General features: G+C 42.1%; 1 protein-coding gene across 1 annotated transcript in view; it reads right to left on the reverse strand.

Moving 5' to 3' along the window:
- Positions 1-374: 374 nt before the first annotated feature.
- LOC111154926 (dual adaptor of phosphotyrosine and 3-phosphoinositides 1) overlaps positions 375-27,493 on the reverse strand; it is a 53,838-nt gene continuing 26,719 nt past the window's right edge. The window contains exons 3-9 of the mRNA XM_022514885.1: positions 23,636-23,769; positions 11,269-11,399; positions 6,970-7,017; positions 5,654-5,716; positions 4,384-4,469; positions 1,905-1,992; positions 375-958 (exon numbers count right to left, since the gene is read on the reverse strand). Of these exons, the coding sequence (XP_022370593.1) occupies positions 890-958; positions 1,905-1,992; positions 4,384-4,469; positions 5,654-5,716; positions 6,970-7,017; positions 11,269-11,399; positions 23,636-23,769 (619 nt within the window). The 3' untranslated portion in view covers positions 375-889. The remainder of the gene's footprint in view (positions 959-1,904; positions 1,993-4,383; positions 4,470-5,653; positions 5,717-6,969; positions 7,018-11,268; positions 11,400-23,635; positions 23,770-27,493) is intronic.

Consider the following 27,493-nt stretch of genomic DNA (forward strand, 5'->3'; position numbering starts at 1 on the left):
GCTTCCAAGTGCTCTATTATTGTTACAGTGCTAATAGTAATCATGCCGACTATTGTTAATAAACTAACTACAAGTTATCTACTGTTTTATTCCCTTTCTTCCATTTATGTTTTCTTACTCTTTAATACCGTCCCCCCCCCGCACCCCACTCCGCCAAATGATTAAGAGATGTTTTTTAGGTTTTACCTCCCTTTATCTTTCTCATCCTATCTGAGGTTCTACAGGACATTTAGTTCACACAGATTTATCATTAGAAGGGAAGGCAGCACCCACTAGATTTCTGAGCCTTTAACGAAGAGAAAATAAATAACCGCAAACATTTCCCATTTTAGTTTTGGAAATGTTTTGTTTTCTGTATAAAGAAAAAAAAAAAAGCAAAAAGAATGCACGCACTCCCCCCCCCCCGCCCACCGCCAAGTCTTTGGTGTTTGCTAGTTGCATACACTTTCTGTAGAAGCATCAGAGGACATAGCTGTTCCCTTCCTGGTGGACAGCACAACCTGGATGTCAGATGAGCTGACCATGATGCAGAATGAGACCCCAGGCAACTAATGTCAACCAGCTCGGGGACCGCAGTGAGGGAAAACAAAAACCCTTGATGATCTCTCGCCCATTCTAAGAGTGAGCATGCCTGGGTTGGTGGTGTCATCGGTTCCCATCAGAACGGTGATGCTTAGGTATTCTCAAGGAGACGACAGCATCTTGAAGGGCAAGCAGTGACCCATGAGTTCACAAATGCGGTGGGTTCTGAAAGGTCCGAACCCGCATCTGCGTTCGATTTGTTTTGAAAGAAAAATCCTTAACCTTCCTCTGAAGCCTGCTGCAGATCACAGCATCAGGGACCATGCCGCCCTGGTCCTGGGTCAGGACATCCTGGGTCAGGAAAGGTCTATTTAAAGATGAATGACCGAGATCGGATTGTGCCTTCCCTTTGGTCGAGCTGCTTTCTTATTTGAGACTTTAATAAAGCAAACACATATGCATATTGATTATTGAGCAATTTAAGATAACGAACTTAACATTAAATAAGACATGCTGTTACTAAGGACACTATGCAACTAAATCAACATGTGACAATTTTCAGTATGGTTTTCTTATTTTTCTCAGGATAAATACTGTAAAGTCACTGCTAAAACATACAAACTGGGAATTGGCCTAAGACTTAGGTAATTCATTAAATGCAGTACTACTCAATGAATCAAAATGAATACTTGGGTCTAAATTTATTGATAGGGAATATTGTTTATTATACATCGTCAGTGGAGTGCACAGGTAAAGAACACTAATGAATGATCAATTTTTTGTTTTTGAATATTTATTTGTATAGGGAGAAGTCTACAAGTATGTGAATCTGATCTATTTTTGCCTTAATTTTTCTCTAATAATGCGTCATTTGCATAATTACAACATACGAAGAATAAAAAGTTCATTCATATCTGAGCAAATGTTTCACATGCCACAGTATTACTCCACTCAATATCAAATACACTGAGACTGTCTCAAAATGAGTGGTGTATTTATTTGGATTTCAAACTGAAAACATAACCAAAAGCAAAAGTGCCTGCAACTAGAAAAGAATACTCAACGAGTTTCTATGTGTCAGTTAATTACATAAAAACAGATAAAGAAAAATATATAGGACTAATGACTCACTAAGACTAATGTACTTGAGGGCTTGAGGCTAAGGCTCTGGGGCTGAGATCCCAGTGCAGCTCTGTCCATTCTCTTTTACCCCCGTCTGCATGCCTTCTTTGTCTCTCAGGAATGAACAACTACTCCATAAACCTGCCAGTGAACATCCCATTGACTCTAGGGATAGTCCGACAGTTTTAGTAGCAATATGTTTGAAATCATCACTATGTTACTTCTGAGTACTAGGCATCCAGAGGATTTGTGTAACTCACCAGTTTCCAACGTAGTATCTTGATCCACTCATCAGCTTCTACTCCTGTCTTTGCACAGAGATAAAATGTCCTGAATGGAAACACCAAGCTGATAAGACAAAAGAAAAACTTAAGATATTCCAGGTGGTTGGTTGAACATATTAGTTGAACAGAAACTAGATTATTCAACAGAAAAAAAGAATCAATAAAGAGCAACTTGAAGACTTGGTAGATACAGAGCGATTCCTGCCAGCAAACAGCAGAAATGTTGAGGAAGCTGGAGACTCATATTATTATCACCGGCCAGATTTGTATTTTTGGAATGAGAATTCAAAAAAGAAAACATGTCCATGACATCCCCAGATCCTTTTGTCACTGACGTCTTTGACTGAATACACTTGTGTGCTTATTCAGCTGATGTGTTAAATGACTCAGAACCTGTACCATGAGTCAAAGAATAAGCAGGACAGATAAGACTTTACTTAAGAAACTCATTTGTATTGGCTTGATTCCATGAGAAATAAGCTATCCTCTGTGGATGTAAGCAGTTTTGACTATCTGGGACAGGAAAAAAAAGATAATAAATCTCAACTATTCTTTTTGCCTACTCTGTAATGAGTTACTCTCTGCTAGAAGAAGACAAACTCTCCTACTGGCGTGAACAGTTTATTCTAGAACTATGGTAACTCTTCATTGACTCTCTTTGGCTCTATAGGCAAATCTTTTGACTAAGAAGGTCAGCCTTAACTTACATCTTGCCCATACTTCCTGTCCTTACAGCTGAGATGCAAAACACTTCAAATCCTTTTTCCCTGCCTCTCATGGGGAAAAAAAAAAAAAAAAAAAAAAAAAAAAAGCTTCGAACTGAAATTCAGGAGGGTTTCTATATTCTAGAACCAAAGCACCGTATCTTGTTCGTGTCTGTAATTAGTGTTGAATACACAAGACCTAAGTCCCTGTGTGTAGAAGATAAACCTTGACATGAGGTCCTGTTGGGCGGTGAGGGGACAGTGGGACTGGGGTGCTGTTAACCTGTCACATTATGCAAAACTGCTTTCTGGAATTGTCATTGCTCAGTACTCCCTGTGAGAGACATTATTAATCGCCTATTAATGCAGATAATTTTCCCTTTCTTCTTGCTAACAGAGCCCCAGGCAATAAATGATAATTAGTTGGAGCCAATTATGATCTTACTAGTTTTCTAGCTTCCCCTGTTGCTAGCGATGGCCATGGGACCTAGCCATGGCCAATGAGATGGGAGGGAAAACCCAATAGAAGATTTCTGAGAAAATGTCTGCCTTCCTGATAAAAAGGGACAGACATGGCTGATACCATCCCTACATCCTTCTTTGTGACTGACCTGAAAATGTGAGGGCTACAGCCAGAGTAGCTCTCTTGGACAATAAAGTAGCAAGTGAACTGCTAAAGCCCAAGAGAACTGTAGAGACGCTGGTACCGATCTTGTCAAGCTAGCTGTCTGTGTCCTCCTATTTTGTTATATAAGAAATAACCCGCCCCACTGGCTTGTGTGGTACATTTATGTGAATTTTAAAAAGATAGCCGTTATTGGTTGAGGTTAATGTTAATTAGTTAATATTAATTTGGGGGAGTATGTAATGTGGCATTTTTATTCTTAGGAAATGCATACTCAGGTATATAGGGGTAAAGTGCCATTGTACCTCCAACTTACTCTCAACTGGTTTAGGAAAAAAGTGAATCAAAGATAAAGCAGGTACAACAAAATATTAATGATGCATGTAGCTGAAAGGTATATGGGTATGTAAGTCTTTCAGCATTTGTACATTTGAAAAACATTAAAATAAAACTTTGTGGGAAATAAGACACTCCTTTTGCAAGACACTACTTCTCCTAGTTAGAAAATTGTCTTGATCTACTAATGAGGTTTAACAAAAACACTTTTCTGCCATCTGCCAGAAATTGTCATAATAATATAAATCACCCACTGTTGGAGTCAAAGTTGAAATTAAAATTGAGTAAAAAACTTAAAAGGAATAAAACATGAATGGAATCCTGTTATGTATATACTTATATGGTATACAACATAAACAGCTGTAGCCACTGGGCCCGCCTATTTAAGTCACTTTATTTATTTTTAAGGATTTTGTTTATTTATTTGAGAGAAAGCATGAGCAGGGGGAGGGGGAAGGGCAGAGAGAGGGAGAAGCAGACTCCCCACTGAGCAGGGAGCCTGATGTGGGGCTCCATCCCAGGACCCTGAGATCATGACCTGAGCTGAAGGCAGACCCTTAACCAACTGAACCCCCCAGGCACCTCCCAGTCTAAGTCACTTTAAATGAGATATTATGTCATAGTCAGCTGGAAGCACTGCTGATATACATGCCCTGTGTGCTAGTTAAATCCATGCCCCTCAGATCAAGACACTCATTTACTTTAAGATATACAGGTTTTTCTGTAATTCCCCGGCCAAAATAATTGGCAAGAAGACTTTTAAAATCATTTTCTTTACAAAACAACTTACCAAAAACAGTTTACTCTTTCCTGTGAATAATCAAATTGCACAGCCGAACATTCTGTCAAGTCTAGGATCCGAATTGGTTCTGGTGACTTGAAAAAAAAAGCAACCTATGTCATCACAAAAAAAACCACACAAATTTGTTCCTCCCTTAGTCCCCTAAAAGTCTTCCACTGTGTGCACCTGTCAATTTTACTTTCACTAAGGGGACTGATCACAGAGACATTTACTCAGGTTAGTTATAACCCCTGGTTTGGGGGTTGGCTATTCATGAGACTGGATGTTGGGAAGATCGTCTTTATCAATTTAAATTTAGTGGAGGTATTTTAAACATGGAAGGGAGTCATATTTTCTTTCATGTTTTTAAACTTCTGCTTTCTCGGAAATTTTGTATAGGGAAAGTGAGAAGAAATAAAATAATTTCAAATTGGCTTAATGAAATGGGCATGGGAAATGGACATGGGTTTTTTGGTTTTTGTTTTGAGTAGGCTCCATTCCCAGCATGGAGCCCAGTGCAGGGCTTGAACTCACCACCCTAAAATTAAAACCTGAGCTGAGATCAACAGTGGTGTGCTTAACCGACTGAGCCACCCAGGCATCCCAGAAATTGACATACTTTTTAAAAATTTTTAAATATTTTATTTATTTATTTGTCAGAGAGAGAGAGCACAAGCAGGGGGAGCAGCAAAGGGAGAGGGAGAAGCAGGCTCCCCACCGAGCAGGGAACCCAATGTGGGGCTCCATCCCAGGACACTGGGGTCATGACCTGAGCCAAAGGCAGATGCTTAACCGACTGAGACACCCAGGCATCCTGGGGACTTATTTTTAGTAAAACGAGAAACTGGAGCAGAGAGAGCTCATACATCATGACAAGAGAATAACTCTATTGCCCTAAACAAGGGGATGATGTACCCTGGGGAGCTAGTTTAGCTAGTTTCTGGGACACACACATCTCATCCTTGCAAAAGCACTCTGCTCAAGGTTCCTGGCTGACTGGCAAAGCATGCTGCTCTTGATCTTGGGGCATGAGTTCGAGCCCCACGTTGGGTGTAAAGCTTACTTAAAAAGAAAAAAACTCTGCCCCTATCAGGAATCAAGAATTCACATTTCCAGTCATTTATTGGTGTTTCAGGAGCTCATAAGGAAAATTTCAGAGATTTCAAAGGCAGATGTTCCTTGCATCTAGAAAGCTGATTTGTTGTTGTTGTTGTTGTTGTTGTTATTGTGTTTATTAGAGCTGATTTTTAAAGGGAAAATGTGTTATCATATTTCTCACCATCTGGTCTTTGAAGTATTTCAGTTCATTCCTGTGCAACGTGAACCATCTTGTTTTCCAGGTCTGAGGAAAAAAAATAATTAAAACATGTAGGTTTTGAATTGAGGAAGACAATATTGAACTGGATGATTTCCTTTCACTTGAAAAGTATCTAAAAGATTAGATACAATAAAACATTGTGTGGTAAGTCATTTCTGAAGGGAAGTTTCAAAATAGCTACAAAAACTAAAATGAGTCCATGCATGAAGTTCATAATGAAGGCAGAGATATTGACATATTTAAATAAATAAGAAGAAACAGCCTGTCATAAATATGCAAGGTGTTATAACAAACCACTAGATATCTGTCTTATTAACTCTATGATAAGAACAGATACCATTTTGTGGGCACCTACAATGGGCTAGATACTATCTAGCCAATCTTTATACAATGCCAAATAGTCTCGTTTCACAAATATACAAACTGAAGTTTGGGAACCTCAAACCACAGGATTTTCTAAGACTTGCCTAAGAGCTCCACGGTATTGGTGATGGGAACTGTTGTTCCCCACCTTCCCTCTCTTATGTACTAATAGAACCCTCCCTTTATCTTGGGCAGCAATGTATCCAGTTAAAAGAAGTAACAGAGAACTTAAAAATAAATATGCCAGGAATATAAATACTTCCTATCCTTGGGGAGCATCCAGTCTAGTAGGGACACAAATAACCAAATATTTAGGTTGAATGCAAGCGGGCCAGTACCCAGGAGAGAGGTTAAGTGCCCTGACTCTTAAAATAGGGAGGAGTAGACATATTCCATGAAGGCCTTCTTGGATATTAAAATGAGGCATCATAACTTAAAAAATACAATTACATCAATGGAGGGACAGTGGATACCCCAAACTAGTAAAGTTTTGTGTTTTCTTTAGGATTTTATAACAGAATTACATTAATGCCAGTGACGTTTTGGCCTACTTTTAGGTTAACATTTTATGCAATTTTTACTTCTTCTTCGTTTAAAAAAAGAAAAGAAAAGAAAAGAAATATTCTAGAGTTCACTCGCTACTTTCATCCTGGCTTGTTCCATTTAAAGGACTGTACATTTTGGGAGGTCTTAATGGTAGACTACTCTCACACATTTGACTTTGCCAAAGAAAAGTCAAGTGATTTTCCAGAATTTTGACTAATACTAGTCATAAAGACCAGCTTTTGAAACAGAAAAATAGTGCAGCAGCTCAAAATAGGCAATTGTGCTTTTTAAAAATGTCAAAGCGAGAATTGGGTCTACAGGAGCTGTCTCTCTGTGTGGCTGGGGCTAGCAGAGACATGTTTCCTTACCTTGACCAGGCCCCCCTGTTTGGTGAGGTAACCTTCTTTGGTGCCCAGCTGAAAAAGAAAGAAGCACCAAGTGAAGCCCAGAACTATCGCCACATGATTTGTCTTTCTATTCCTGTCCCATTTTAAAATGAAACACCAGTTTGCCTTTGATCTTTAAATAATCGCCCTACATTCTTCACCGAGACACTTGAAAATCGTCCCTGTGTTGTGAGAGACTGTTTGCAGATTGGGTCATTGGTGGGGAGTTCTGTAGCAAGAGGCAAAAACTCAAAGACTCTTCTAACTTGAGTTAGCAATTTGCAAACAATAAGCCACATCCCATCATTTCTAAAAGCGTTAGGCAGAGTATGTCATGTAAAACCCAGCTGCTTAAATTGTTGCAGGGGTATTATGCACAAATGCGTGCCCAAGTGTGTGCACACTTTGACATTGGGTCACGCACACACACATTGACATTGGGTCAATGCATTTGGAAAACTTTGGATGAAGTAGAGGGATTTCTTTACTTCCCAGAGATGTATTCTGCCAGTACGCCTTGTGAATTTTAAGAGGGGACATGAGAAACAGCATATCCAATATTTATTTTATCACATGAACCTCCCCCATTACAGCCCTCCCCCCACCTTTTTTTCAGAGACTGTCTCTTGAGACCTCTATTCTGTGGAAAAGACTTCCAGGAATGCAGATTTATTTACACTTGATTTATCCAAAGGGGATCTGAAGTGACAATGAATCATTTCTTAACTCACACAGCATTAATTCAAGGGTAATAACAATCACACATGTAGCTAGCGCCTATAAAATGTAAGGAATGGTAGAGAACCATGCAAATAGAAATATGCATAAAATAAGGACCCTAAGATAAATTTAGAACTTCATAAATTCCCAAAGAAACTGTAGGACATTTTGTTCTAGTATGGTCTTACACTGTATCTTACACCGGTAGAGTAACAGAACAAAGAGAAAAAATTTGCAGAAGTAAAGGGAATAGAAATCTCACAACAGGGAAGCTAAGGAAACTGACAATTTAGATTGGGACCTATTCTATGTCAGGTTTGCGAATCAGATCATCTCAATCTCCACCAACACAACCAATTGGTATTTCACGTTTCCTGGGTCCAAAACAGAACTGCTCATTCCCATCCCCCAAACCCAACTGCACCATCTTGGTAAACAGCAGGAGGACTACTGTGAGACTCTCTTGCACATCTCACATTCGATCTGTCCTAAGTGTCGTCTCTTCTACCTCACAGCACACCCTGAAGTTCATCAGTTCTTACCCCACTGCCTGTGTAGTTTCAACTACCACCATCTCTCACTGGACTGCTCCAACAGTCCCCTCACCAGTGTCCTTCCTCCAACTTCAGCCACATTCCATTTTCCACTTAGCGGGGGCAATGAGCTTTTTAAAAATTTTAAGACTTAAATTATGTTGCTCTAAACTCTTATAATTTCTCCTGGACACTTAAAACAAAAATCAATCCTTTATCTTGTCCTACAAGGCCTTTCACGTTGTTTAAAGGCGACACAGCTGACATTTTGGACAGGAGAATTCTTCCCCATGTGTGGCAGTGTATTTAGCCTCCGTGGCCCCTGCCCATTGCTGGGAAACAATTCTCCAGAGCTCTCATGTCTCTGTGTGTCTTATAAGCAAGGCACTAATAGCCCGTTTTTCCAGACCCATTTTTATTTTTTTAAATGTTTATTTATTTGAGAATCAATTTTTTCTTTGAGAAATAGAGGGTACATGAGCAGAGGAGAGGGGAAGGGGGAGAGGGAGAAGCAGACTCTGCACTGAGCAGGGAGCCCAATGTGGGGCTCAATCCAGGAGTCTGGGATCATGACCTGAGCTGAAAGCAGATGCTTATATGACTGAGCCACCCAGGTGCCTCACAGACCCATTTTTAAAGCATGTTCTTAGGGCAAACAACTTTAGAAGATGGAGACAGTGTCTCCTTCCAGAGGAAATGGCAGCCAACCAGCAGTCTGCCGTGACGCCGTGCAGCTCCATTAGTGTGCAAGCAGGCTAAAGTGTCAGGCTCTTCATAGCTCCCAACACCCGCTAATGCCAGCAGCGCCCCAAAGCACTGTGAATTTCCCAGCGCTCAGCTGAGGGATGGGCCCTTTGAGAAAACCACCGCCTGACAGGACTGACCCCTCCTTCCCTCAACAACCTCATCTCCTACCATATTGCCTCTCCCCACTTCATGCCAATCATTATAATTTTCTTGCTAATCTTCAAAACACCTCAATTCAGTTCCCACCTCGGGCTTTTGCACTGTTCTCTCTCCTTGCACTGTTCTCTCTCCCTGCGACACTAGAAAATGTTGATCGTTTTCTGCCTGTATTAATGCACAATAAACTCCATGGATTTGTCATCATACAGTGTGGGTGCAGCCATGCCCCACCAATCCCTCAATATTGTTTTAAAAACTCCATTATACAGAACCTTCTGTGCACAAGCATACTGAGATACTCGGGCAGGAGAACCTGTCAGATCCTTGGAGTGTGCAAAGAAGGTAGGCAATAAGGCTTGCAGAATTTGGTTTCAAGACGTCTGTCTCTCCCTAAGGATGCTAGCTCTCCTGCTCACACCAGGTCTACAGATTAGGTCCTACATTTTACTGTTGATAAAGAGCACACATAGTAGGGTATATGGTACAACTGACCCTGGGTGGGTATCTTTAAGGGAAGGGTAACTGAGGAGAATGTGAAGTTACATGGAGAGGACAGATGAATGAGATGTTGAGGTGACTGGTGGGCGGGAAAGTCGGGGAGGGGCGGGTTGGCTGGAAATCGAAGAATCAATTAGGACGTAAGGCTTGATTTTTTCTTTGGTCCGTTTGGACTTGGGACTATTTGACTTGGTCCGTTTTGACTTGGGACTATTTATGGTCTTGCTTTCCTCAGTTTTGCTAGTTCTGGGTTTCATGCTTCCTCCTCCAACTCTAACAAAGCTAAATAAACTACCTCCTCAACCATTTCCAGGATTTTTATTTTTGAGTCGATGGAGCACAGAAACAAAAATGTAACGTGCGCCATGAACCAGGCTAGGCTCCAAAAAGCCTCAAAGACAAGTTATGATTTTTGTCCCCAGAAGTGTTAGGCCCACAAGGGGGTGGGGAAGGGGGTGAGCAGACACATGCGCAGGTGTTAGCAATGCCCTTCTGCCCTGCCCCATGAGGACAGCAGGGTAAAGGCAAGCAGAGGGTGCTGGGAACACAAAAGAGGGCCATTTTAAAGAATGCTAGGAGGGGCCTAGGAGGGCATCCTGAGAGACACTGGTCTCTGACATCCGTCTTCAAGGCTGATGAAGGGACAGCCGCCATGTTGGCACATGTCAGTGACGGGGAGGGGAGAAGGAGCCCAGTTAGGGGAATGCACGTTGGTGTGAGCATGGGAGGAGCACAGGTGAGGCCAGAGATAGAGCAGGGTCAGGAGGACGGGGAAGACAGCGGGCACCGCCAAAGATTGAGCAGGGAGGTCATGTGACCCATTTGCTTTTTAAAAAAGATCTCTGTGGTGGCAGGATAGGTCCTACAGTAAAATGTAGGACCTTTTTTTTTTTTTTCAAGGTTCTTTGTATTTCCTTTGTGTGTTGTCTTCTTTATTACACACACAAATCCTGACGTCTTACGCCAGGAGTATTCGGCAAACATGGGAGAGAGGAAGAAGGGGAGAGCCGCCAGCACAGTGCAGGGGAGAGAGGAAACAGTGCCAGGAGGCATGTTTGCGGGGTCACAGCTCACAGAACAAACAGGGATGGGCTCCTGAGGAACAATGAATGCTCGGGCTGCACAGAAACTGAACAATGGTCCGCACTGCCAAAAAGGGCAAATGTGTTCTATCTGTACCCTCCCTTCAGTGAGGGAGAGAAAGAATAGGAGAAAACAACATCCTGAGATTTTATAGTCAAAGTGGGGAATATTTATCCTTCACAGACAATTGAAATGTTAAAAAAAAAATTCTTAATAGAAGAAACTCGTGGAAGAGTAACAGTGTAGCCAAAACTGTGTGAACATCAACATCTCTCCCCCTTCTAAGTAAGGACAGGAATTTACGCAGTGTTTTCGAAGTATTTAGAATCCTATCTATCGCTATGGCATTGTTTTTTTTTGTTTGTTTGTTTTTTTTAATGTTTTACCCTGGATCAGAGAAACTGAGTCACGGGCTTCACGCTGGATGTTCCTTTCCAGGTTTTAGTTCCCAAGGTAGAATTTTCATGTGAACAAACATACTTCTTAAAGTATCTTAACACTTCCTTGCACATTTGTGAGGGCACCAGGGTCAGCCACTTACGGAAGGTGCAGTGGGCACGAGGTCACTTTCCGTTCTGCCCGTCTGCATTGCTGTGTGAACCCGGACAGACTCGTAAATGGAAGGTTCTTCCACTTTTCTCGGGTAGGGGTGTTTCAGGACAATCAGGGTGCCTGAGTGAAGACAAAAGAACATCGTCAGAGAGCAGCCCCAGAAAGAAGGCCCACAGGCTAACAATCAGAGAACCATGGCTAGATTTTAGCCTCTTATGTTCACATCTTTTCACTTGTTCATTTTCTCGACATTTCCTGAGTCGCACCCATGTGCCAGGCACTTAAGGTGGACACTAGATATAGAAAGCATGAGGAGATGATTTCTGTCCTCCCAGTGCTCAGACAGAACTAGCAATGGATATTACTTAACGGTTGCCATTTAAATGAACAGGGTGATAAGACCAAGGTCAGAGATGAGGACGACGCATGCTGGGGGCTCCTGGGGGCCCGAAAGACCCCTTCCATGGAACACTTCGGAAAAACTTTGGTGGAGGGGGACACATGGATCTAGACCTTAAGCTGTAACTGGAAACTTACAAGAAAGCTTTACAAAAGCCACGAAAGGAAAAGCGAACAAATGCACGGGGGTATGAGAGGATTTATTCCACAGTCCTTATTGCTCACTAGTTTCAGAACAAACTTATAACAGATCAGTGGGTCTCAGAAAAAGTGGACTCGTTGCATTATCCCTACTGTCTCCTACCACCCAATTAACAAAATAAGCTACATGAAAATTTGCTTTGCTCTATTGAATGTGACTGAACTGGCTTATGCACGATTGCCCTCACTTCCACCTGGAGAAGAGGCTCAGGCAGAAAAAGGGCTCCAACAGGGGCCAGTTTTCGGGGGCTTCAGCGTGTCCCTCCAAGCCTGAGAGCACTTCTGACTCAACACTTTTGGTCTTCCCTCAGTCAATCAGCTGATCAGAAACTAGACACTTTACAAAAAGAGTAAGTTAAGGGATTCTTCCTCCTTGGGGTGGTTTCTTGCTTTTTATTTCACTGGGGTCTCGTAAAGGCAGGCCTGAGATTGTACTATTCAGGGAGATGTAAAGAACTCAGTAAGACATTCAACAAATATTTACTGGGCTCTCCTATGTGCCAGACACTCGTCCAGGCAGTGGGAATACAACAGCAAACAAAGAAGATACAGCACCTGCTTCTCTGGTTGGGGAGCCAGAAAAAAAAAAAAAATGAAAAGAAATACAATATGTCAGGAGAGAGCAGTGTTATAGAAACCCTAACAGAGCAAGATAAAGGCATAGCAGGTGATGAGGGAGGCGTCAGGAAGAGGGTGTTATTTCATAAGGGTGGTGAGAAGGCTCCTTTGAAAAAGTACTTCGAAAGATTATAGAACGTATGGACCTTGGGCACTGGGTGGCTCAGTGGGTTAAGCCTCTGCCTTCGGCTCAGGTCATGATCCCAGGGTCCTGGGATTGAGCCCCATATCACGCTCCCTGCTCAGCGGAAAGTCTGCTTCTCCCTTGGCCTCTGCCCTTCCCTCCTGCTCATGCTCTTTCTCTCTCTCAAATAAATGAAGGGGAAAAAAAAGAAAACGAAAGTATGGAACTTGAACTGGTGTAAGAGAGACAATGAGGACAGAGACCACCTCTGCAGGTAAAAAGTACATTATAATAATAATACACCTACAAACAAAGACAGCCGATTATAGTGTTGGTGCTCGGTGCTCGAGTATGCGTGACCTACTGACTGCAAGAAACACCTGTGGCCTCTGACGACAGGCCCATGGGACCCCCTCCTGTCCTTTGACAAGAACCACCAAGAAAAGCCAGGGGAGGGTCTCTGACCTGGGCCCCAGAGAAGAATGAGACCCTGGCCTCCTTCTTCTGCATCCAGGTCACACCTGAAGCATTGGGATCACAATGAAAAATGGCTTTCACAGGGACCCGCAGCCCCCATCCCATGCTTGCGAATTCTCAGCGCTCTCTTGTCAATGTGATCCTTTCATGAGAACAGATCCAGTCATATCGGGACAAGGGGCTAGTGACAGGTTTACAGTTTTAGAGTCATAATGAAAGCAGAGACACCTAAATCAAGAGCAGACGTTGCACGGGCTTGGGGGCCGTGTTACACCATCGTAACGGTGCCAGGTGCTCGTGAATGTGGGCCTGGCTCCAAGGTGCCCCCCACAGAGATGCCCCTCCCTCCAGTGATGTGACCGATGGTCACCATGGCATCATGGAAAGAGCCACCATTGCCACTCTGTTCCCGTGGACGCTGGACAATCGTTCTAGCTTCTGTTTCCTCCTCGGACACGTGAGAATAATGACCTTTCTTCACAAGGCTGTCTGAAGCACTGAATAAAAAGTGTTTGTGAAAGGATTATGAAAATGTGAGATGTTATTATGCTTTGATATAGAGTATTTTTAAATTCTTAAACGAAAACCCAATGATCGCATCTCTGGAACATGCATTTTTAAATGTCGAGTTAAAAAAGCCCCATGTGTGACATTCCTCCAAGAATGAAAATGACAGAGTCTAGTAGCCGCCGACGGCCTTTCTTAAGCCACACGGGCCCCTCCTAAACCTTCCATCTGACAGTGGAGGAGAGGGGCCTGGAGCCCAAGGCTCAAAGCAGTTTTCAAGTTAGAAAAAATGTGAAATCTCGCGCTTTCTCTTCCAAGAGGATGCTAGATTTTCATCCTTTTCCCTATGTTTAATATGAAAATAATTTTTTAAATGATGTGCTGGAAAGACACACTGAATCAATTCCGGTTTTGCACATAACCAAGCATACTACCTGTAGTGACTTCCCTTTGTTTCTGTGACAAATCACTACCACCATAGGGCTTAAAACAACTCAGATTTCTTATCTTACAGTTCTGGAGGTCAGAAGTCTGAAATGGGTCCCATTAATCTAAAATCAAGGGATTGGCAGGGATGCTCTCTTTCTGGAAAGGCTCTAGAGAAGAATCCATTCCATCTTTTCTAGCTTCGGGAAGCTGCCACCATCCCTTCCCTGGTGGCCCCATTCCTCCATCTTCAAAGCCAGCAACAATGCGTGTGAGGCCTGCCCACACTGCCATGTCTCTGGGTCTCCCTCTACCGCCTCCATCTTTTACTTACAAGGACCCTTATGATTACAGTGTGCCCACCTGGAAAATCCAGAGTAACCTCCCCATCCAAAGTCAGCTGACGGGTAGTCTTAATTCCACCTACAAACTTAATTCCCTCCTGCTACAGAACATAACATATTCACAGGTGCAGGGAGAGAGGTGGGCATCTTTGGGGGGTCACCAGTTCCTGGAAGATAAGCATAGCCTTGGGGGTCCACCGTGTTACAATATAAGGACCTTGGGGCAGGGGTGTTGCCTGAGCCACAACGCTATAACCACTTGGTATTGTAAACCCATTGTCTTTTCAACAGGTGCAATTCCCAACCCTAAGAGTCCCTTCAGAGCAGGTATGGTGCCAAATTTATATTTGTGTCCCCGCCTCCCAGTAGAGATGCTGACATAATGAAGGCTTGATCAGTGAGGGGATATATGAATGCCATAGCAGGTCAGGGTTACATCAGAGAAGAGCCTGGGAAGAGCCAACCTCCCAGGGTCATGATCACCCTGCGCCAGGATAAGGACGGGACCACAACGTCAAGTACAGCTGTCCAAATCTCCACTGGGGGGAATAATATTCTATTTCAAAAACCTCTTCTAAACTTTAACCAACAAACGCTAAACTGAGAGAAATGATAATGAGTCAACAGGAAAGCAGAATTGAGTTTAGATTGATTTTAGCTAGTAAGACCATGAATGAGGCTAGACTGAATGGTGGAATGAAGAAAATGACAATCTACTTATAAAATGATAGCTCCCACTGGTAATCCCACCTCCTGAGGTCTTCCTAGCTTCATGGTTCTGGTCAAGGAGAAAACAATACATAGACTCCTTGGCACGGCTGCTGGGCTTACGATGATTTCTCCTTCTGCAGAGACTGTCCCATTCTTGTACACCAGGGTAGATCCCCACAGATCCTGGGTGTCCCCCACAAACACCTCCCCCCAGTGCACTCACAGGACTCACTTCCCAGGGATCTACCAGAGAAAAGGCCCACTATCTTCAGTTTCTGAGCTACATGAAGGAGACTGTTCTTTCCTGCCTTTCACATAAAACCTGGTCTCAGAAATGTCTCAGAGGTACATTTTTGAGGTGATCAGAGTAAGGCCAAGGGAGGCTTTTTGGTTTGCTGAAAGCCTCAGACTTGCCGTGATCATGGGGCTGATTCTTTATTGGCTCTTGGTGTTCATCCTGCCTTTATATTATGGACAAGAATACTAATATCCTTACCAAAAAAAAAAAAAAAAAAAAAAAAAAAAATCCACTTCTCTCACTGTACTCCTCTTCCCCACCTTTTTTGTTTTTTGTTTTGTTTTGTTTTGTTTTTTTAAATTCATCTAGCCAAGGTGGGTTTCTGTCATTTGCAATCAAAAGAAACTTAGAAAATGTAGCCACCACAAACTCATTATATTTCCACCTAAGGTCCAAGGTAGGCCCTTGGTCCCTTAAAGGAGGAACTCCAGATGAGTCATAGGCCAAATGAACTGCAGGATCTGTTCGGAGAATTCAGCTACAAAGCAACAGGAGGCAGGGGCTGGTAGAGGGAGGAGAGAGGAAGCTCTACGACCACAGGTCTGGGAAACCTGGCTGCAAGTTTCATTTCAGTTTCTGAGCTACATGAAGGAGATTGTCGTTTCCTGCCTTTGACGTGAAACCTGGTTTCAGAAGCGCTGCGTGGAGGTACGTGTTTGAAGTGATCAGAGCAGGACCACGGGAAGCTGTTCAGTTTGCCGTGGCTGCACTGTTAATTTACAGGACGCCCACTCTGACTGTGCCCTCGTGACACTGCGCAGAAGCGCTCCCTGGCTTGTATTCCCGCGGGACCTCGCCGCGGGACCTCAGCGACACAGGAGGAGCAGCCTCGAGCCCAGGCACTGGGGTGATCTCTGCAACAGAGAGTAGCTCAAGAACACACATAGCTCCTAAAAGGGAAACTTTTTTTTTTTTTAAATTAAAAATTACTTAATGGGAGCAGAGCAGGGGCCTCCCTTCAATCCTAGGAGCTTGCCATTGCGTTGTGTTGCTAATGTATTTTCAGGATCAACAGGAGAAAAGGAAGCAGAGAAAAACACTCCACTTTCCTGGAGCAGCATTAATTACCTGGAAGCTTCTCCTCCTGAAAGTGCCTAGAACCACCAAAGTTTCCTTCAATCTTTAAAGCAAAACTTTTATTCAGAGTATTTCTTTTATGCACTAAAGCACCTGCTTACCCACCAGGTTTCTCGGCCAGACTGTAAGATGTTTGAGGGTAAGAATGATGTCTGATTCATCACTCTACTGTCAGTAGCATCATAGCGTGGCTCATAGTTGGTGCTCAGTACCTATTTGCTCAATTAAAATAGGACCACATCCATTCGTGTTTTGTCCTTGCCCTCTGGTTCAGAAAACAAGCTTGGCAACTGGCATATCTATGGCAGTTTCCTCTGTCACCTCCTTCTGGTGGGAAGGAGCTTTCCAGAGGGAGTGACAGGAATATTCGAGATCTTTCTCCTTTCATCTTTGCAACCTGCTCTGCAGATGAACTTGAACCCATCATAAAATGATACTGGGGAAACTGTGTTCATTTACATATACAGGGGCTTTAAGTTCCCTTGTCCAGTCTCCTAGGGAGAACTACACAGAGGAATGAGAGGCAGGTCAGTAAGCCAGGTCGGAAGATTCTGTTAAAATACCCACATCAGGGATGCCTGGGTGGCTCAGTTGGTTGGACAACTGCCTTCAGCTCAGGTCATGATCCCGGAGTTCCGGGATCGAGTCCCGCGTCGGGCTCCCAGCTCCATGGGGAGTCTGCTTCTCCCTCTGACCTTCTCGCTCGTGCTCTCTCTCACTGTCTCTCTCTCAAATAAATAAATAAAATCTTTAAAAAAAAAAATACCCACGTCAAGTCAGGTCACTCTCTTTGGAGCGGCCACTTGATCTGACCTTTCATCTGAATCCACTGTGGAACTGGCTTAAAATTTGGAGAGGACATAAACATTTGATAAACACAAATTCAATCATCCCTCACTAACTCTTCATGATCTACCAAAGAAGGTAGAGTTCTTGCATATAATACGACGAAGTGAATTACCATAAACTGCTTCATGGAAAGACGTGTTAAAAATTATTTTTATAGTCTTACATACCTAATCCCATCCAATCTTCACCAGTAAGTCATGAACTATTAGATCATCGGCTCTAATTTATAAGATGATGAAACTGAATCTCAGAGAGGTTACATAATTTGCCAAAGGACATCCAGCTGGTGAGCAGTTGAACGGGGAGTTCTTGTGTTTACTCATTTTACGGTATAATTCTCAGCCATGGTGGCCACCCCATGGAAACTCTCTCCAGCCTGTGAAATATGCTCTGTGGTGGGCAAGACAGCATACACAGGGATCAAAGTTCGAAGAAATGGGTTCTTTACGAGGCAGCTTGAGGAATGGAGATGTGTGTTTTTGCCTCAACATTTCTCACCAGGCCTCAGTTTCTTCATTTGTAGAGGAAAAATGAGATGGTCTGTGGGCTCCCTTCCCATACTAATAGCCTATAAATCCAGTTGAACCCCGAGGCCCGAGGCAGGGGCAAGAAGTGCGAGGACATTGAGTGACCAAAGGTGTGTCCTGTTTCCTGTAAATGGATGCTATCCATTGGAAGATTGTCCTCCTGGGGCTATTGTGTCTTTGTGCCTCAGTTTCCCTTTCTTCCACCTTCCCATTCAAACTTTACATTTCATTTTACCTGACTGTATTTGCAGAGGCTGTTCTGTATCCTTTCTGGAGGGACATAAATAAGATGGGCCTCTGTATGTTTTCTAGTTGACTTTTTTCTGTTTTAAGATATCCTCTTGATATCTTGATATCCTCTTGAGACAGTATCATTTCTCAAAAGGCCATTCATGTAAATAAAATGAGAACAGCAGTAAATACAAAGACAGAGGCTCAAACTGATTCACATTCTTTACATCACATACCAAAAATATCATTACAGACCTTAAAGAAGAGAGTGGGGGAAAGCCCCGCCATGTCCTACAGACATTCTCTTAGGTCACTGTGGCAGGGAATCTTCCCATCCAGACCCACTCGGGGTCACACTGCCATGGCAATGGCGTGCTGCCAGCTCACTGGTAGACCAGGAGACGTGATGTGAATGGAAAGCCCCTGTGCTTCAGAGCAAGGTTGGCCTGGATTCCACTCGCAGCTCTGATGCCTGCCAGCGGTGCCCCCTGGCCAAATAACTCAGAATGCCTAAGTTTTGATCGCCTCATCTGAAAATGGGACCACTTTCACATTTATGGTGGGTGGTACAGAAGAGACAAAAAGAATTTGATATATGTGAAAACATCTGATAGAACACTAGGAACTCAATGAGCACTCCACAAATGTTGCTTCCCTTCCCTTCCCTGCCTGCTTTTTCCTTTTTCAAACACACCTCATCACAAACTAAGAAAATTTCCTTTTTTGGTGAGCATAAGCTAAAGAAGTGATTCTTGGTTGTGGTTTGGCAGAATTCTGAGTTGCACCAATAATTTTCAGAAATGTCACACAAGTCTCAAACTATAATTAATTTTAACTTCATTATTCTTAAATGCCACCTGGGTAAAAAGGCTGGGGTTACAAAGTAAAATAATAATAACTATAGCAGTTATCAAGAGGTTGGGAATCCCCACATCAAGACAAAAAGAGAAGTGGAAATTTGACATTTAAGAAAGAACCAGATAGGATCTTCAAAACTGAGAACCAATTATTATAAAGGGTAAGCACAAACATAGCACTTGACTTGTATCATGCTGGGTAGGTGATTAAAGTCCCAGCACAGTAATTCCTATAATACATTGTGTATGACTATTTCATACACAGAAGCATTCTTTTTTTTTTTATTTTAAAGATTTTTATTTATTTATTTGACAGACAGAGATTACAAGTAGGCAAGAGAGGCAGGCAGGGAGAGAGAGGAGGAAGCAGGCTCCCTACAGAGCAGAGAGTCCGATGTGGGGCTCGATCCCAGGACCCTGGGATCATGACCTGAGCCGAAAGCAGAGGCTTTAACCCACTGAGCCACCCAGGCGCCCCTACACAGAAGTATTCTAATAGAAACAAAAGGTAATAGGAAAGGTAATTTTTGTTCTAATAATATTTGGATATTTAAGGATAAAAGTAAATGCTCTCTAGGGCCACTTGGGTGTTTGAGTCAGTTAAGCGTCTGACTTGGGCTCAGGTTATGATCTCAGCATCCTGGTATCAAGTCCTGCATTGGCCTGTGCACTCCATTCAGTGGGGAGTCTGATTCTCCCTCTTCCTTTCTCTCTTCCTCTACCCTTCCGCCTCTCCCTTCACCTTCCCCTGCTCCTTTGTGCATGCATGTGCTCTCTCTCAAATAAGATAAAATAAAATAAAATAAATGCTGTCTAAATTTTCAAGATTATATATATGAAACTTAGCTAATTACAAGAGGATACAGTAAAAATTAATAATGGACCAAACATATCCATGCTAATAAAAAATTCTCAAATTTCTAAGTCTAAATTGAATTGAATTTAGAAGCCATGTACACATATGAAGGAAGTTTTACATAGAAGCTTATGATTACAAATGAAAGTCAAATTCTGAATTTAATCATTACTGACCATACATACAACACAAAGCATCATTTCAAACGACGCTCTGCATAAACTTTGGAAGTAAAAGTTAATTGTCGGAAGTTTGCTGGTTACAGTGTTGCCGTGCATGTTGCAATGCAGCCTTGGACAATGGATCAATGGGAAACCGACATGAAATGATGAAATGTGGATAATTAGCAGCATTTATTCTTTTACGTACTGGGACGAAGGATCAGGGTACAAAACTGACAAAAATCTCTCTTCTCATAAGATTTACATAGTAATGAAAAGATTTTTTTAAAAAAAATTTTGCAAAGATTTTTTTTAAGTGAATTATGCAATATGTTAGAACAGAAAGAGCCACCAAGGAATGTAAAGGGAGAGAACATGTCAGATGTCTCTCTGATATACTTAGGAAATGACTTGGATTTGACAGTCAGAAATACCTTAAGAGTATTTATGGGTGTCAGTAAGGAGAAATTAGAGGGAACAAAAACTTTCATGGAGATTGGAAAGGTTAAATGCAGATTATAGCAAGGGAAATTATAATAATAGAATACTGAGGCTGTCAGGGGGCTTAGATCTTGCTTAGGAAATCTTCACTCTTCCAATGAGAAAACAGAAATCCTCAGAGTTTAAAGAGTAGAGAATAGGAATAGAATAGGAAAAAGGATATCTCAAAATAGTATTCTTCCCTTGAGGTAAACACTTTTATATCTCCTCAATACAAAGATTTTCTTAAGACCCAGAGCCTAAGGAAAACCTGGGATCCCCTCTATATTATGTATGACTGTAAGGTGAAGTGTAAGGCTATTTTTTATTTTGGAGGTTCCCCCTCCCTCCCCCCCACCGCCTCCCACTGCCCTAGGAGGTAATGTGTCCAGTAGATTAAATGTGGGGAAGTCTCTCTTAAATTCACTCCCCATGCACTGCAGGGGAATGCTGGCCTGATGGGGGTCTGGGCTAAAAGGAGTGGACTGACATACCCAGTTCGAGTCCTTTCCATTCCTAGGATGTGGAGGTGAGAACCCTTGCAAGCCTCATCCATCGCTCAGGCAAATACCTCCCCTGGTAATCTTTAACTGAATGAAAACTTTAGGAATTTGCCCTTCCTCTGATGGTGAACAAGAAATCATCAGCCTGGAGGTTTCCCCATCACTGCGGGTAAACACCAGGAGCCAATACTTAAATGAATAAGAAGAGACCTATTTTTGGAAGATGGCATCCTGGTTTCCATTCACTGTTATTCACAGGTCACAGTGCTGACTGTGGCTTCTGAAAATCTGCTGGGCTTAAGAGTCATCATGACTTTAGCACGTTATCTTGTTTCCTGAGGCCTATTACTCTCAGAGGGGCAAAACTAGAACACTCACTTGTCATGGGTTTTCCCCCTTATTCCCAGCCTCAGTGGCTTTGCCTTCATCTGGCTGGGACAGATAAGAGGAATATTTCAGAGTCAGTGGAATCTAACTCAAAGGCTGGAAGTTAGTAAGCCAAGTACAGACTCATAAGCATCAAGAGCCTGTGACAGGGGTTCAAATAACATCAAATTCCCTGTTGGATGATGATGGAACAGAGAAAGTGCAGCAGAGAGGATAAAAATCTTAGTTTCCTGAGTTTCAGTGCAATACATAAAGTAGTTATGGTTAATGTTAATAATACTAGCTTTGGATAAAACTACCCCAGCAGTCAGGATTATACTTTTTTTTTTAATAATCCCTAATGGATTAATGGTAAACCTTCTTTAGTTAGACTGACATATTTACAGAGAAACTTAATGTATTTACAGGAAATTTCATTGTCCTGAATTCAATGTCAATGAGTCTATACTTCAGCGAAATCTTAGGTGATCCTCTTGTCTGGCGATTGGACCTACGCCAGAAAGGTTCAACCAAAAACCACGACATGCACTTTGGCCTTAAAGTTGTTTGTTTGTTTGTTTGTTTGTTTGAAACATTTTGATAGGTAAGAGTACACCTTTTCTCTAACTTGGAGAAAGTTCAGGAAGGAGCACTGAGAATGATCCAAGGGGTTAAAAATAGAATCTAGGAGGAGCGTTTAAAAGAGGGACACTGATGTTGCTTGGAGGAAGAAAGAAGGCTGCGAGATAACACTTTTCATGACTTTGAGGCGACACAGAGTCCTCACTCACAGTTTTCCACCCACTCATCCATTCATTCACCTGAAGCATCATGCACCATATCAGGACCTGGGGGACGTGGAGAAGGACACAAGTAAAGGCAGATAAAAACAAAGTCTTTTGCTTCAAAGCGTCTCTTCTCAAGTTCTGGTGACCAAGAAATGAATAAAACTGAGGGTTGGAAACAAGAAGTCAGTCCGAAGTAAGGGATTTGAGAAACTGAAAAGCTTGCCAACACTGGGAGCGATGGAAATAAATAATACAGGCCACCTGCCATGTGTGATGAGAACTATTGCTGGTTAAATGAGGAGGTAACTTCCAGGGCCAACTGGAAGAATTTCCACCAGAAAAAAAATAAAAAATTATAGCTTCAAGTTCATAGTTTGGAATATTCTATTACAGGCCTTGTGCAGTGAGTATAAAGTAAGGCAACTATTTTGTGGTTTCCACTGTGCTTTTCGTCTACACTTGATACTGTATGATTCATCTCAGGGTCTATCCAGGCCACAGAAACAGCAGAAAAGGAAAAAGCAGTGGTGGCATCTCTCCCCACCATAGTGAAGTTAACAGAAAGCCCACTGGCCATGTTTACCCAGAAAATGAGTATGTACAAGTTCATGGTAAAACAGTGGTGCTGCTAAGTCCTGAGTTCCTCTTCTGCCGCAAGTTCTGGAATTGCCCAGCTTTCGATTAACTGAGAGTTACCATCACTCGGGTCACATAATAATGTGATTCTGTATCACAAATACAGGGGTGATCTTCTGCTTACTTTATGGAACTGGTACAGAAAACCAAGTCAGATAATTCAAATACCAAGGTCGCGTGTTTTTTGTTTTTGAACTTCAATATTCTAGTTTGACTTTAACCACTCAAACGGGGAAATTCAAAATTTTCTATCCGTCTTTAAGTCTAGTGTAAAAACTTAAAAAGCCAAGATAAGAGAAACAGAATTTTATGGTGAATAAAGGCCTTGCTCAAGAGAGCAATTTCTAGTCAATACTTGCAATATTCAGTGATGTTTGTGGAAATTTAAGTAAGAATTTTATTTTTTTAAATGCTCAAAATTATCTTTTATGGGTCTCCCCAATATGCAAACAGCCCGTACTAAAATTATGAGGAATTAGAAAGTTGTTCCAGCCTTTCTTCTTTCTTTGTTGATTATATTTATTGTTATAAAATGAAAAGACTATTTTAAAAAAATCGTGTATTTTAAATCAGTCCATTAAATAACTCATTCTAAGAAAACTATCTACTTTGCACAAAGCACATTGTTTTTTTCCCAAAGATAATACTGATATAAACATATACACATACATACACATATATGTATATATGTATGTATATATGTGTATATTAAATATTAATATATATTAATAAACTATATGAATAGTTTATTAATGTAACATATAGCAGAGTAATTGAAAAAAATTATTTCTAAACATATCTAATTGTGTATCATAAGCACATAATTCAACAGAAGTACAACTATTTAATGAAATCCTCCCTGTCCCTCCTCTATCCCGAAACAATGTCTCCTAGGTGAAGTCTATCTGTTCATTGCTTACCTGTCTCACTTCCAATCAAAGGCTGATTTGCAAAATGCTTGACAAAATCCTTCAAAGATGAGAATTCATTAAAGCCAAATTTAAATGAATATCCAGTATATTCAACATGAAAGTGTTTGACAGAGTCTTTGGCTCTGAAAGGGAAAAAGAAATGCTTAAGGTTATTTAAGGTTTTGAAGAAGAAGAAGAGAAATATAACCTTAGGTGTTAGCATCACCATTAAACCCTTCTAAAAACTGACACTTGCAACGCAGCTATTGAAACCACTGGCATTTTTAAAGTACTAGTGCTTTTTTGGCAGGGCTCTTCTCAGTTTTTCACTGTAATAGAAGACAAGAGGAGATTCTCCCCGTGCATTCTCTGGCTTACCCAAAGTTATCTTTGACCCGAACCCCCTTCAGTATTTAAGACCAGCAGAGAATAGGGAATGATAGAAATGGCAGGTCGCACCCTCCCCAAGTTCTCCTCTTTTTGGCTCTTCTCTCTTACTTGTTTGGGAGTCCGTCTGAATTCTGTTTCTGTCACTTAATTTGCCCTTTTTTGCCATGCTGGTTCCACTGCCTACTGAATAAAATACCCAATTTCCTACAACATCATTTGCCACCTCACTTTTGGAATAAGGCAGAGCACTAAATAAATTATAAATTGTAAGTATATATAGTTATATATAAATATATAAATTATGTATTATTTATAATAGAAATTACATATATAAATAGAAAGCATATATAAATTCTATATTACACATAATATATATATAAATTTTATATGTCTTACATAGAGATACATTATTTGACTCCTACTATTCTTCTGTCTCTATGAATGGCCTGCTCCAACTTTAGCACGCATCAGAAATCAGAATCACTGGGAGGGCTTGTTAAAACCCAGATTTCTGGGTCCTACCCCCTGGATTCCTGACTCAGTACTTCCAAGGTATGGAGCCCAGGAATTTGCACCCCTAACATGTTCTCGGTGATGCTGCTAGTCTGGGGACCACACCCTGAGAATGGCTGCTCTAAGCCAAGTGGACCTACAGTTCTCCTAGAAGTTTCTGCTGTTGTCCCTTAGCTCTTACAGCCCCCAGCCCCCTTCACCTGCAATAGCATCCCCTTTGTTTCTGATCAAGCATCAGTTCAAATACCACCTACTCTGTCAGTCACTGCATGATCCTTCCATCTTAAGTTACTTGCTTTGCTCTCCTCAACCCTCCAAGCGCAGATCTTGCTTTCTTTCCCGTGGGTTACTACATTCTACCTTGTAGACAGCTACCTGTGCAGCGTCCCACCCCCCATGAGGCTATACTTCCTCAGAGCGAAGTCTGAACCTTCTCAACACTCACCACCAGGGTCGGCATAGAGCAGATGCTCTCAAACACTGATTATTAAGGGAGTGAACCAGGGAATGAGTCAAATCAGCCCATCTTCTGAGCCAGTCTATGGTTTCTGTCACCTCTGCTGATGGTTATTTCTTTTTCTGAAAGCATTTCCAAGTGTTTGTCTTGGAAATTGGTGAATTGAATTTTACATTTTTATACAGATGGGATATACATGCACCACCTATATGTAAGAAGCTTCTGATCTAATTGCTCACGTGAAACATCTACAGGTGAGAAGTTAACATTCTTTGATCCAATACTCCCGCAAGTTTGTTAAATGATTTGGGGGAGATCTATGCATTAAACGATTTGCAGCCTAATGACCTGATGAGATTTTCACCTGTAGCTGTCCATCAAAGAAAGCACCATTCTTGCTTCTACCTGAGCAGAATTTCATGTCTGATGAATACTTTTTCCAAAAATGTTATTTAGAAAAATTCTAAGCAAAATATAGCAGACTAACATGAAAAATGTTAATGAATGTGTGTGTGTGTGTGTGTGTGTGTGTGATTTCTCCATGACCTCTTATTTATCCAATCACCCTCCCACGGTGTGGCAGGCAGCTTGCTATCGTGACCCTAATTCTCAGTCCCTGGACTACATAAACCTTTCCCATTTATTCAATAAAACGCTAGTGTAGATGCTACTATGAAGGGATTTTGCAGATAATTCAGGCCCCGCATTAGCTGACCTGATAACAGGGAGACGGTGTGGGTGGGCCTGACCTAATCATGTGAGAGTCCTGGTAAAAGCAAAGAGTTCTTTCTGGCTGGTCACAGGAGAGGAGATCAGAGAGACTGTTCTAGAAGGAAGCAAACATCTGTGCTGTGAACTGCCTGTGGGGGCCACTTGGCAGGGAACTAACTATGTGTGGATTCCAGAGGCTGACCCTGGTTCCTGGTCAATAACTACATGGAAAAGATGGAACTCAGTCTTACAGCAGTAAGGAAATGAATGAAAAGGAATGAGGCAAAAAAGAAGAGATTGAGGGACGAGGACTCTGAGTCCCTGCTAACCACAGTGTCAGCCAGCACCTTGGTTTTGGCCTGGTGGGAGCCCCAGCAGAGAAACTGGAGAAACCACCTGGGCTTGTGACACACAGAGACTGTGAGATGATCAATGGAGTTGTTTAAAGCCACTGAGTTTGGGGTAACTCATTATGGGCACAGAAAATACGGAAGTCCAGAAGCACAAAGAGAAGAAAAGAAAATTAATTCTTGGCTTTCGAGCTCATAGAAACCTGCCATCAATTATTTTGGGAAATACTTTTGAAGCCAGTCTTTGCCCCTATCAGAGGGAGAGGAGACTTAAAAAAACAAAACAGAAAAACAAAAACAAAAACAAATGGTCTCTAAACTGGATCAAAAAGGATTCAGAGGTAAAGGAGTATAGATGTAGATGTTGAGTTAGTGACAAGGAGGCCTAGACCACAGGGGCAGAAAAGAATAGAGAAAACCTCATGTCAGATCAGCGTGAGGGGTGCTACATCAAGGAACACTTTTTTTTTTTAAGATTTTATTCATTTATTTGACACAGAGAGCACAAGCAGGGGGAGAGGTAGGCAGAGGGAGAGGGAGAAGCAGCAGGCTCCCCGAGGAGCAGAGAGTCTGGCTTGGAGCTCGATCCCAGGACCCCAAGATCATAACATGAGCTGAAGGCAGTCGATTAACCGACTGAGCCACTCAGGAGCCCCCCAAGGGATCTTTTCAGGAGCACATGGAGGTGCTATTAGAACAGCAAAAAACCAGTAACAGTTTGAGGTTGTCAATTTCATGGATCCTCACATCCCCAGTCTAAGCAGAAGGCAACTCCCCATAAACCCAGAAAGCCTTGCTACACACCCGCAGAGGCCAAGGTGACAGATGCTGACCAAAAACCAATGCCTCCCCCCGATGATCACCGGGCGAGGTCAGCTTCCCTGATCAAGAGGCCAGCTAGGAGGAAGCAGGGGAGGAGAGAGACCCTGGAAGGACTGGACCATCACGGGTTAGGTCTGTGTAGGGACCAGATTAATTCCATTAACACTCAGAGGAAGTGGAGCTTGGAGAAAGGTCAATCCATTTATAGAAAGGAAAAAAAACCTTAAAATTTGCCTTACTGCCTGCTTGAGTTTGTGATTATGAATGTTCTACAGTCACAAATCATTCTGATTTTCCAGGGCTAGCAAGAACTATTAAGAGGACACTGGGACAGGTTTCAGGGATTTGGATTCCGGTGCTGTTTCTATCGTTGATTAATGGGGTGCAAAGACAATTTAGCACTTTGGGTTTCAGTTTCTCCATCAGGTAAGTGAGACACTAAACAATTCATAAAGTGTCTTTAGGCTCTCCCGTTTCCTTTCCTGCTGAGGGAAGGAGAAAGAACAGTTCTCACAGTCCACCATTCAGGCCTTGGAATCCTTAGAGTTGCAGGTCTCCCAGGAGTCAAGAGAATTTTTTTCTGGCAATGTGAGTGTGATGATAAAGTCAATGCCTGTGTAAGGA

The sequence above is a fragment of the Enhydra lutris genome, unplaced genomic scaffold, assembly GCF_002288905.1.
Source record: "Enhydra lutris kenyoni isolate GAN:26980312 unplaced genomic scaffold, ASM228890v2 scaffoldscaffold3, whole genome shotgun sequence".
In the NCBI taxonomy this organism is placed as follows: domain Eukaryota; kingdom Metazoa; phylum Chordata; class Mammalia; order Carnivora; family Mustelidae; genus Enhydra; species Enhydra lutris.